Source organism: Convolutriloba macropyga, chromosome 9 (genome assembly GCF_964194025.1).
Source record: "Convolutriloba macropyga chromosome 9, txConMacr16.3, whole genome shotgun sequence".
Lineage (NCBI taxonomy): Eukaryota > Metazoa > Xenacoelomorpha > Acoela > Convolutidae > Convolutriloba > Convolutriloba macropyga.
The window spans coordinates 24,945,684-24,958,567 of record NC_134476.1 but is presented as its reverse complement, the minus strand read 5'-3'; the positions used below and the strand labels follow the sequence as shown (position 1 = coordinate 24,958,567).

The 12,884-nt window shown below is 38.6% G+C and overlaps 1 protein-coding gene across 1 annotated transcript in view; it reads left to right on the top strand.

Moving 5' to 3' along the window:
• LOC142345679 (vacuolar protein sorting-associated protein 41 homolog) overlaps nucleotides 1-12,884 on the top strand; it is a 54,055-nt gene that overhangs the window by 34,672 nt on the left and 6,499 nt on the right. The window contains exon 5 of the mRNA XM_075397902.1: nucleotides 302-505. Coding sequence (XP_075254017.1) covers nucleotides 302-505 — 204 coding nt within the window. The remainder of the gene's footprint in view (nucleotides 1-301; nucleotides 506-12,884) is intronic.

Below are 12,884 nucleotides of genomic sequence, written 5' to 3'. Positions count from 1 at the left end.
GCAATTTGTCTTGAGAAATGCTTGCCCTGAAATATTTGAGGTTAAATTCAAAAACTTTGTATGCTGCAATTGAGAAAATGTTGTCATATACCTATAGTGGAAACTTTCTTCGACGATTAATGGCTCGCTTTAGTTAAGTAGGCTGTGTTCAGTCAGACTTCAAATTTTGATTTCAATAAATTTCTATCGGGGAAGATACATTAAGAGGGTTTAACGGATACAATATCAACTTCAAATATAACATTTACTCATCCTATGAAGGGTGGACTGAAGTACCTCATAGTGACCCTTCCATTTTTAGACTTGATGACCAGGATGATCAACTCTCAAAGGAGAGGCCAGCTTATATCCTCCTCGCGCTACTGTTTAATCTGCCACCGGGTGCTTCTCCCGGACCAGCAGTCGGCTCTCGCCCAGTTATCCACAACCACACACATCTCTGCTGTCACGCCTGCTGGATCATCCTCTATGTCTCCGGGAGGCACATCGCCATCTGGAACAGGAGGTTAAATTATAAAAACTTTACTCTGCTGTTTGCTGGATCCATTTGATGATAAAGAATGAAAGCTTAAAAAATGCACTTAATGTCTCCAGAAACACGGCGGGAACTGCTACCATTAGAGCAAAGCTGCACTGAAGTAGAATCTTGGTCAACTCTAAGTACCACAACCTGGGCTATTATTTTGGAATTAAACCTGCTTTTTGTCTGTGCATTTTTCTCATATTCGAAATTAAAAGAAACATTTGAATCCCTATTTGGTAAGTTATCACATTTGGTAAGTTAACTCAGGATAGCACTTATATAAGGAAACTATTGTGTAAAGTGGCGTTATTTTAATATTACGACACGTAGAGGAGTAATGGTGATCTGTTTTAAGTGCTCTGCAACGCAATTATATTAGTCCTGTGGTCTTTTTATGCAATTTTTCGCTTCACCATTATGACGTAGCTCAAACCCAAGTTCAAACGTTGACCTTTTACTGTTATTTAACTAACTCTTATTATGCCATCATTTTGTTCACATTATTACATAATTGAACTTTACTACTGAATTCCAATCAACTTTGGAAAAATCTGTTTAATATTTGCCTATATTTGATTGTAAATAACAAGATATTAAAATTGTAACAGACAAAATAGTTGCTCGCTAATAAACAGTTGTATTACTGAAATAAAGTTTTTACCAGAGAAGATCTTCAGCTGTCGAAGTGATTGTCGACTCACCCATTCGAAGATCCAAACCGCTAAAGCTATCCAATAGTGAATAATAACAGAAAAATCGTTAAATTGTAATAGGTGCTCAGCACAATTTTTGTTCGCTAAATTGTTGAAGCTGTAATGCTGTGAACAACCATCGTTAATTCAGCAACGTATTCGTTCTTGCCAGAAAAGTTTTTATTTGAAAGAGTTTACTCGAGTAAACAAATCGATTTGATCAACTAGAATTGCCTTCAACCAAAATGAACAACCACTAGCGAATACATAATATTTGAGCACATGATATGGTGACAGAACGGACGACAATCGACAGGATAGTGAGCCAATACCTTCGAAAAGATCCTCACCACTGTCAACTTCGGAATTGAAGGGCTAAAACAGAACAACGAGCAGTATCCATCCAAATCAGTACAGTTTCAAATCAGTACAGTGAGAACTGCAGCTTGGTGGAATTGTGATTTCATGTGACCAATATCCCTGTGGCCAGAGCTGACGCTGATAGGCAGACGCAACAACATAGTGACTACAAGGGTTCGTTAGATTTCAACTTTTGTGCAGTGAATTAATACAGTGCTTTTATGATAACGCCACACCTCTATCTGTTCCTGATTTCATTCTGTTGATTTGAATCATCAAAACTGATTTGAAACATTGATCACAGTAAGGAATATGATTCTCAGAAATAATCAAGCTTGAAACCTTTACATTTACTCAAATCTTGAATCTAAATAAGTCTAAGGCCATCAAAACAAGAGACTACACTAAAAATTCTTAATTCCTCGGCAAGTTGAACCACTGTCCAACCAACTCAACTACACTACAAAGCTAAAACACTTAAATTTAGAGCACATAAAATGGCACAACCTAACATTGCCTTAAAACCGTTCAGCGGTACAGATAAAGAAAGTTTTCGAGAGTTCGAGCATCTTTTAAGAAGCATTATAGGAGTTGCAGCAGTAGCAGGAGCCCAACAGGCTAACTTTTTGCAATTGCATCTGAGAGATGCAGCTCTAAGATATTTCCAGACTTTACCAGAAGCGACACGCAATGATTTAGCTCTAAGTTTAACGGCGTTAAGAAATCATTTCTGCAACCCACAGTTGCAAGAGTTACATGTAATCAAGTTAGAAAATGTTCGTTTCTACCCAAAAACTGATTCACCAGAAAATTTTCTTGTGTCCCTGCAAAATATGACTTTGAAAGCTTATCCTGATCCCATACCCGAGGCGTATCCACCCGGAGCGGATCAGGCGGCTCAAGATGCCGTAGATGCTAGAAATGATGAGAATTTACGTTTTGCACAACAAGAGAGACAAAATCAGACGAAGCGCTTTTTCAAAAAATGTATGCCTAGCTGGCTTAGAGCAAAGTTGTTGGAACAACCAGACAACACAACAGTTGAGGATTCATGCCTCTTGGCTAGGAAGCAACTGACCATCCACGACCTTTGCAAAAAAGAGGACTATATTGACGGAGCTTTTAACGAAGTGAGTCCAACAATTTCAGATAATTTGATAAATGCTTTATCAAAACTTAGCCAAACGCAGGAATCTATGGAAAATAGAATGAGCGCTTTAAGTAAGCAAGTCGAGGAGCAAAATAAACGTTTCGATGAGCAAAAATTTTCACAAGGTCAGAATTTTGGAAATCAGTTTCGGGGAAATGGTTTTAGAGGCTCAAACCGTGGACAAAGAGGTTCATATAACAATTCAAACTACCGAAGTCGAGGAAATTTTCGAGGCTATGGTAGATCGAGAGGATACAGAGGTTTCAATAACTTCAACAACCAGTTCTCATTCCCTGCTCAAAATAATTTCCAATATACTCCAAATGCTCCACAGTTTGCGCCGACAACGCCGCAAAACTTTCAACCGATCCAAGAACAACAAACAGCAAGTAATGAGCAACCAGTTGTTCAAGTTTTTCAACCAATTGAGGAAACACATGTTCCTGTTTCTCAATATGCCCAAATCATTTGCCATATCTGCGGTTATCCAAATCATTTGGCAACTAATTGCTCAATGCGATCACGTGGACGCAGAGGTGGAACAAATTTTCCGTTTCAACGGTCTTCAAAAAACTAGATAAGCCACAAGTTCCATTAGATACCAGCTCATCAAATCAATCTTTACATGTAAATACTTCATTAGACTCAGACATGCAGATTGAGGATAATATTTGCGCAGTAATCCCTCTAGAAGGAGAAACTCTCTCCTATGTTAGAATAAAATTTGATAATAGTCTTCGCCGAAGAGCTTTAATTGACTCAGGATCTTGCTCAAACGCTATCCCATTATCCTTATTAAATGAGTTCGAGGAAAAACAAATTTGTTTTGAGGTAGAAACTCCCACTTATAACACTGTTAAGTTAGCTTCAAGTGCCCCAGTTGTAGTAAAACAGCAAATCAAAGTAAAATTCACAATTGGCAATCATCATTTCAGTGATAGTTTTTTAGTTCTTCCAACAATGAATACCGTCATTTTAGGAAACCCTTTCTTCAAGAAAAATTTTATCGACATTAGTCCCGCTTATAATTTATTGAAATTACCTGAAATGACAATACAACTTAATGAAATAAAGCCAAAAGATAAAAAGAGGCAAACATCTAAAAAACTGAAGAAAATTCCAATATTACTGAGTAAAAAACACGAACTACAGCCCAACTCACATCAATTGCTTGAATGTTATCTCGACAAGAGCTTTCCTAATTTAGAAAATTGCAGTGGAGTAATAATACCTTGCACTCAGTTTGAAAACGAAACGGAAATAGCTCTAACATCATCCTTGAGTACATTAGATGAGAAAAGTAGAGTTTTTATTTCAGCACTTAATATCACTGACCACAAAATAACCCTATGTGTTGATTCAAAGGTCGCCTTTTTTGAAATTTTGAATGAAAAACAAACAGAAAAGCTAGTTAATGTAGACCCGCAGCTTATTGCTTTGGCAAAAATGAAAAGCCACGAAAACTTGGAAGCTGAAATTAATCAACTTGTTCAAACAAAAAACTTTCAGCCTCTGAATCAAACCAGACCAAAACCAGAATATGAAAAACTTTGGTTTCCGACCCCTGAAACCTGTGACAGTCCCAGCAAATTGTCTCCTTTGCAGCGTGATATTTATGATCAAATTCTGCACTTTCAAAATCTTGAAAAAATTGACCCCAAGAATAACGCAAAAGATCGTGACCTTTTTCTTGAAAAGTTCGATTGGCAAAATTCTGTTTTAACCTTTGAGCAAAAATGTCAGGTAGAAAAGTTACTAGTGGAATTTTCTGATATATTTGCTAAACACCGTTTCGATGTAGGTTATAACACAGAGTTAAAGATCAAACTTACACCTGAGCATAACCTTCCTGTTTATGTTCAAAGTCAACAAACGCCAATACACCTGAGAGATGAGCTCACAGTAGAACTTGCATTGATGCACTACTATAATTTGATCACGACCTTATCACATTCAAAGTACAGTAGTCCAATATTTGCGCAACGCAAAGATTCTGGCAAACTGAGAATTCTTATTGACTTAAGGCGTATCAATCATCTGTTAAGAAATGACTATATCAATAGTAATTTTCCAATCTCAAACATGAGCGATGCTTCAAATCACTCTGCAGGAAAATCCTTTTTTACAAAACTTGATTGTTCGCAGGCATACCACTGTGTTCAAATGGCGGATGATCTTTCAGTCCAACTTTTAGCCTTTAATTTTTCCTCTCGCACCTATGCATACAAGTGTTAAGCACAAGGTCTAAGCAAGTCCGTAACAGGATTCAGTTCATTTATCAGGCACTATTTAGATTCTTGTCTTGCAGCAAACATCTGCACTCAGTATATGGATGACATAGGAAGCGCAGTAAAAAATTTTGATGAGTTGATTCCAAGTCTCAGAAAAATATTTGAATGCATAAGAACATCAGGTCTTAAACTTTCACCAAATAAATGTACATTTGCCACGCAAAAAGTCAAGTTTCTTGGAAAAATTATAACACCAGAAGGTATACAACCAGAATCCAAAAGAATCGAAAAGTTTCTCAAAACAATCAAGTTACCCCGAACACCAAAACAGGTAAAGCGTTTAGTTGGTTTTGTCCAGTTTTGGCGTGATTTTATACCCAATTTGGGAGATAAACTCATGCCCTTCTACAAGCTACTGAGAAAGGATATTGAACCTGTCTTAACAGAGGAACACGAAAAACATCTTGAAATAGTCAAAACCGATCTTGTAAAAGCAACTGATTTAACGTTAAGATTAGCTAAACCAGGATTGCAGTATGTTCTACTCTGCGATGCCAGTTATTTTGGCACCGGTTTTGTACTGATGATTGAGGATTATGTTAAAAACAACAAAAATGAGAACAGAAAAACTTATGCGCCAGTGGCGTTTGGTTCAAAACTGTTTAATAACGCTCAGCTTAAATTCTCAGTCTACTATAAGGAATTTCTTGCACTTTATTTTGCCCTTGAGCATTTTTCTCATTATCTTTGGGGTACGGAAAAAGCTGTAATAGTCCTTACTGACAACAAAAGTTTAACCCAATTTTTCCAAGCAAAAAGTATTCCACCGTCGCTATGGAATTTTCTTGACCGTGTTTTGTCATACAACCTTGTTATCGCTCACATTCCTGGCAGAGCAAATTACGCTGCCGATTTCCTTTCGAGGTCGCAAACTGACCCATCGCAAACAATGAAACTAAAGTTGACGGATAGAATGCCAATTAGAGAGATAGAAATTGAGTCAACAGCCAAAACGCCTGACGTATCACTCAGTTCATTGGCAAATATCGAGTGTTTACTTGAACAAAAAGCAAACGTCAGCATTGAAATGCTTGATAAGTTGAAGCAATCTGGAATACCAGATGGAATTTTAAGACAAATTGAGGAGCAAAGTTCAAAAACCGACGACGATGAAATACAAACTTTTATTCGTTTGAAATCAAAAGGTCCAGAACTCAATGCAGTTTTGATGCATGATCCTGCCGATTTTTTGCACGACTTGACTGAACGCTTGAATCCTATCGACCTTAAACATGAGCAGTCATTAGATGAAGTTATAAAGCGTGTTATCTTTTGGAAACAAAATAACACTGTTGAGGATATCAAGTACGCATCATTCGCACTCTTTTTAAAAAATACGCTAAGCAATTCAATAGACTAACAATTGAAAATGATGTTCTGTATCGACAGTTTTTTGATGACACTGGCAAAGTTCTCTACAACCAGTACTGCCTGCCTAAACACCTTTGGAAAGAGGTAATCTATAGATTGCATAATTCGAAAATTGCTGGACACATAGGAATAGTTAGAACTGCCTTTGAGTTCAGAAAAAGATTTTATTTTCCTGGGTTTACAGAATATCTTCTAAATGCTATCAAAAATTGCCTAACATGTATACAGACAAAACTCATTTCCAATAAAGCGCTAAAAACATTTTTGCAACCCTTATCATCACTACAGTCCTTTCCCGGGGACATGCTTCAAATCGACCTAGTCGGTCCACTTCGTGGAACTATTTATAAGTATGCTTTGACTGGTATTGATGTTTTCTCCAAATACCTTTTTGCTGTACCACTCACTAATGTAAGCGCACAAAGAGTAGCACAAGAGCTCACATCAATATTTTTCCAACACAGTTATATACCGCATACGATTTTGTCAGACTTAGGCAGTAGTTTCGTATCCGATCTAATGCACGAGTTAGCACAATTGCTTGAAGTAAAGCTTAAACACGCCACACTTAAGCACGCGCAATCTGTAGGTGTTGTTGAGAGAGCACACGGAGCGCTGAAAAGAATTCTTAAACTCAATACTAATGAACAATGGTCCAACTGGCACAAATATGTGCCTCTATCAACCTACATTCATAATACCTCATATTATTCGTCAATAGGTTGCACACCCACATCAATTTTTCACGGTCGTGAACCGATTAAACCCTTGGATGTGAGGTTCAACAATAAAAATCTGAAAAATCTTGATCCGAAATCTGACTTTGTTATCCAATTGCAAGATGCTATGCAGCAAAAATTTTCCGAGAATAAGTCAAAATTAATACACGCTTATCATAAGTATCGAACATACTATGACGAAAAGGCACTTTCAAGCCCTCTAGCACTTAATTCGTTTTGCCTGCTACTTAACCCAAAGCTCATGAATCAATCTGACTTTGGATATAAATCAATGACTGTTTGGCTGCCGTTGTATCGAATTGAGAGAGTACTAACAAATTCAAACTACCTGATTCGAAATGTTGGCACTTTGTTCACACAATGCGTACACCGTATAAGACTTCGACCCTATACAACAAACGTGAAGTCATCAGATCTTGATGACATTGATCCGAACAAATTCGTTCCTGATCCTCTTTTGGGAAAAAACAGACAAGAACCAGAATTGTTCGATGAACAAATTCCAAAACTGCTTGAACACCATTTTATTGACGACGTGCCACAAGAAAATCAAGAAGATCAAACAGAGCAACCACCTGCAACAGTCACACTCTCTTTCCCAATGGCCGCAGCAGGAGCACTGCCTGCACCTGCTGTGGCTCCAATAGTTCCCCATGTCCCTGCTCAGCCTTTCGAACCGGCAGAAGACGCTGGCGACCTACAAGGAGAGCAGATGGCTAACATTCCAATAGAAGAAAATGACGAAGTCGTAGACAACTTTGCCGAACTTCCATTTTTCCCAGAAGTCAATAATGAAAGTGAAACTGAACAATTTGAACAATTCAACGGCCACAACGCAGACAGAGAGCCACAGCAAACCACGACAGAGCCCGCCAATACGCAGGAGGAAGCACAATCCGATGAGTACGAGAAAACAGAAACACCAATATCAATTAAGCGTGAAACAGGACGCAATTTATTTGAAGACAATGAGAGACAATCAAAGACCCAACCTCGAAAAGTACAATTCAAAAAAGGAACACGTTCTCCAGCACCTGCTAACAAGGATCACCCGCATGTGGTTCGTACAATAGATGGAAAGATGTTGATTCCACATTCGCACTTGAAGAAATCGGAAAAACAAAGTAATATTAAACAGTCATATAGAAAAAACATGGAACGTCTAATCAAAAATCCTAATGCAGCTGAATCTAGAGCAACAAAACTGGACGTCAAAAGAAGCACAGAAGTGAAAAATCAACAATTAGGTGAAACTGATGCACCTGGAACAAGTACTTCAACTCCGAGAACAGCCGCAACGGCAAAGGAACTGTCACCGATCACAAAATTAGCAGTTGGTTGTAGAACCAGAATAAGAAAAGCAAAGGAGCAGAGTAGTTCTAACAACATGAACACACTTGAGGCAAATAAATTGCAGGTTTATTACCATACATCAGATATTCGACACTTTACAGACACAATAGTTCAAACAACTTCTAATGAAAACAAATTTCACAACCTAGAATTTTTCAATATCAATTCTTTTGATAACGTAAAAGACACAAGAAGTTACGCCAAAGGATCAGTGATATCTGTTTTTGATAACTTTCAGAAGCGGTTTGTCTTTAACCTCATTGTTAGAGACACAGAGTTCGAACCAGGAAGTTATTCAAACCTGATAGCAGGCTTAAACACATTAAAGTTTCACATTCAGGACAAAAATGTGGAAAAAATTGCCATGAAGCAGCTCGAATCCTACTCGGGTCTAGATTGGGCTCACGTCTGCAAGATTATTCTTGGTATTTTCAGCTCGTTATCACTTGAAATTCATTTCTTTGTTTGAAAAAAAAAATTCTCAAAAAAAAAAATTTCTCCAATTTAGTTAGTCTGCGACCTTATTTTTGCATGTAGATTCGATTCCGATAAGTTTGAACTGATTTGGAAGAACTTTTTTTCTGACCTTTATCTCATTGCGCTTTTTATATTCACCTATTTCTTCGAGAAAAATTGCACTTTTTGCCACTAAAAACCGTCGAAATGATCACCCGCAAAGCTGTAGAGAGAAAAACCGATAAGGATTGAGTATTCTGAGATGTCTTCAGTGTTTCTTCGCAAATGTGATGAGGTCAAAACTGTTGAGTTCAATGAAAAATTTGAATTTATTCAATATAAGTTTCTCATAACTCAACTTTCAGTCCGAGTCACTCCTCAAACGCTTCGCAGCGCGAGGACCAATTTCTCCGTTGACTCCGGAGGAATCAAATTCACCTTCAGTACTTCAATTCAAAAAAAAATGATTAATTTTTCAAAAAAAGAGTAAAAAAAATAGAGAAAGACATACTCTCTTGACGGGAACTCTAGTAGGGGTTCACAATGGTAAGCATTGTAATGCTCATTGTGTTTTACATGCAGGAGAAGTGCTGGACCCCCACTTTGACTTGTTGGAGAGTGCATGTACCTCTCCCAACACGAAACAGAAGAATATTCCCAAAAGACGTAAATGTCTAGCCCCAATAGCCAAGCCAGACCAAGAATCTAAATGAATCACCAAGTTCAGTGAGCTAGAATGATCAAATGAAAGCAAAAAAATTTTAACTCGAACCCAATGTTCTCCTACAGGGCCTACATTATCCCGATTGTGGTGATCTCGAAGTCATTGCATAACACATGGTATTTGAGAGCACAAAAAGATGAAAAAGCCTTGCTCTCCAGCATAAAAGTCCCTGTAGCAATCCTCAATTTATTGCAGGGAGAGGATTTCATCTTCTTAGATTTTCCTGCACTCTTTGACTTCGCACCTATATAAAATGTAGAATTTTCGAAACAATGATGAATTTAAAAAAAAAACAGCAAGCTGATTAACCTGAACGTTTCCCCACAATCAGATAATAAATGCTAGAGAAAATACACTGTCCATGAACCTCAGCATATTTTGGTTTCCCGGCTGGTTCCGGAGTCCCGAGCTCACAAACAGAGTTGGTGTATTTAACCGCATCTTTCACAAAAGTGAAACCAAACTGTTCACACCAAGCTCTCTTGCGATTTTCCGAAACAGCCGTACAAAGAAACCGCCTTTTTTGGTTCTCCTCAGTGTAACAATGAGGACAGGTCCTGACAAACCTGAATAATCAAAGCTCCAGTTTACGCAGATAGTCAACGCTTTCTCTACTTTTAGAACAATTTCCTTAACTCTTTTAATGCAGTTACTTTTTGTTATAAAATATCAACTTGAAAGAGAACTCACTCTTCTACAAGCCGAGTGAATCCCCCAAGTTTCGGTGGGTAGGACCAAGATTTTCCCGTCAACACCTCCCGGAGAGACGAACGAGTCTTCAGATGGCTAAACCCCTTGTAATGCTCGTCTCGGAGAGCTGCTTCAACTTCTGCAAGGGTGGGAACCACCGAATGATCGCTTTTTGCGACCAATTTGCCGTCTTTCTCTTCAAAAAAACGACACAAGTCGCGGAACTCCTTTCGTTTTTCATTCGTCGTAAGAATGGTGCTGTTAGTTTTGCGCGTACGCAAAAACAATATTATTGCCATAGTTACGAACTCATCCATTCTTACTCTGAAGAATATACTCCGTTGAGTTCACGTAGCCTTCTTGATTAAAAATTATAAAAACTGCACACATTAATGCACAACTGCATATTTTGAAACTTGTTTTTCACCTTACGTCACAGTCGGCGGTACTGCTTTGAACTGAATCAATTACCTTACAAACCTACATAACTTGTGAACCTGATAGTTCCCACACCTAACGCCACAGTCGGCGGTACTGTTAACTGACAATATTATGATAAAAACCTGCATATCTTTTCTCTATACTAAAACCTGTAACACTTCTCATATGACTCCACTCCTGAAACACAAAGTCACAAATGTTCACATGTTTAGAATGATGAAGCTTGCCACGTTATTCCTTAAACTCATCCTAATGTATATTCATACTGCTGGATCATCAGAAGAGCGCAACTTTGATGACGTACTCGAAAAAGGAATAATTTTCAACGAAGAAACGAAAATTCTCTTGGCTGAAAAGTTCGTCCCTGTTCAATTCATGGTTCCATTTCCATCGTACAACTTTTCCTTAAAACCAGAGTTGAATACATTACTCAGACGCTTGAATGACATGTGGAAATTACCATCAATCCAGTGTCCACTTGATTTCTCATCCAGTTTTAATGGAAATGCCTCATCTTTCAATGTTGATTGGATCTTGTCAAAGATAGAGAAAGAAGTCAATAAGTCGAGTCTGGATGTTCGACTCATTCGAAACGAAACTTCAACCTTTCTTCAAAACAGTGATGAAATCAGAGGAACAAACAACCGAGTTAAACGAGGAGCACATGTCGCAGTCGCTGCTATGGCTGGAATAGGGCTCTTTGGTTCTGGTGTCCTCATGGGAAATGGAGGCGGATGCGGTCTCTCTGGCATTTTTGGATCATGCCAGGACAGAGCTAAAGAGAATGCAGCTAATATTGATCGACTATACAGTTTCACTTCATCACTGACGGACTACGTAATGCAGATAAAAACTGCAACTGATGAAAAGTTTTTCTTAGTTGGGAATGAATTAAAAGAGATTAGGGAGACACAAAACCAGATGATAGAGACACAGAATAAAAATTGGGCTATCATCGAGGAGCAATTTAAAGTTTTCGAGGGCAACTTCCACATTCTACGAGACTGCACCCAAATGCTGTTCTCGAACCAACAGCTCAATTTCAACTTCGACACAGCAGCTTCTCTTCTCTCAATGCTCTATGCGGACGTCAAAAGCTATAGAACAGCTCTCTACACGTATCGCATGAATGTCCTAAATGCCATCCCAACGTTACTACAACAACATTTACCAATGTCCTTGGTACCCAAAGAATCTCTACTTGCTATACTGAAATCTGTCGCTGCTGACCAGTCTTTAAGTGGTAGCAGATTGTCGTTAGCCATACCCCCAACAGATTTATTATCATATTATGACGCAAAACTTCTTCGAGATGTCGTGACTTTGGATGAAGGACTAGTTCTTACACTTGCCATTCCGTTGGCCTCGCGACAAACTGTTTTTTCTACGTACCAGGCGCAAATAGTTCCGATGCCACAGCCAGAACCTCGTATGGCAATCCGATGGGTCATAGAAGCGCCCTATCTTGCCATATCAGAGGATCAAATGGAATCGGTAACACTTTCAAAAGATCAGTTTGAGGCATGTCTAGGATCAGCTAGATACCGAATATGCCATGAGACTATCGCTACCCAAACGAATCATCCTTCTTGCCTGGCAACCCTTTTCGTTAGTTCGACCCTAAAAGCAGCGGAGACTTGCGACACGGAAGTATTTTACCTTCCTACGCAAGCGAATGCTGCCAATTTAGGATACGGCATTTGGCTAATCACCTCGGCTTCAGATTCTTATGAAATGCGTGAGTACAGTCTTGATTCTGTACATAAGTCATGGAACAGAATAATTCCGGGATGCAAGATATGCATTATAACAGTCGAATGCAACTATCAAATAATTGTTGGAGAAAATTTGAAGATTCGATCCGATCTCGAGAGCTGCGACCGAGTTGAAGCGAAACTTATCGACGTTAAGCTACCAGATCCCTTAGAGCATTTGATGAGCGAAATTCCACAAATCGATCAGATGCCCTACTTCGAGTCTCGAACAACAGCGGGAGTAGAGCTTCTGAGAAAAGTGAGAGCAGAGCTGATTCGAAGCCCAAAAATAAAGTGATGACTTGGTTCAGATTGCGAGACCAATCACTGCTGATATGA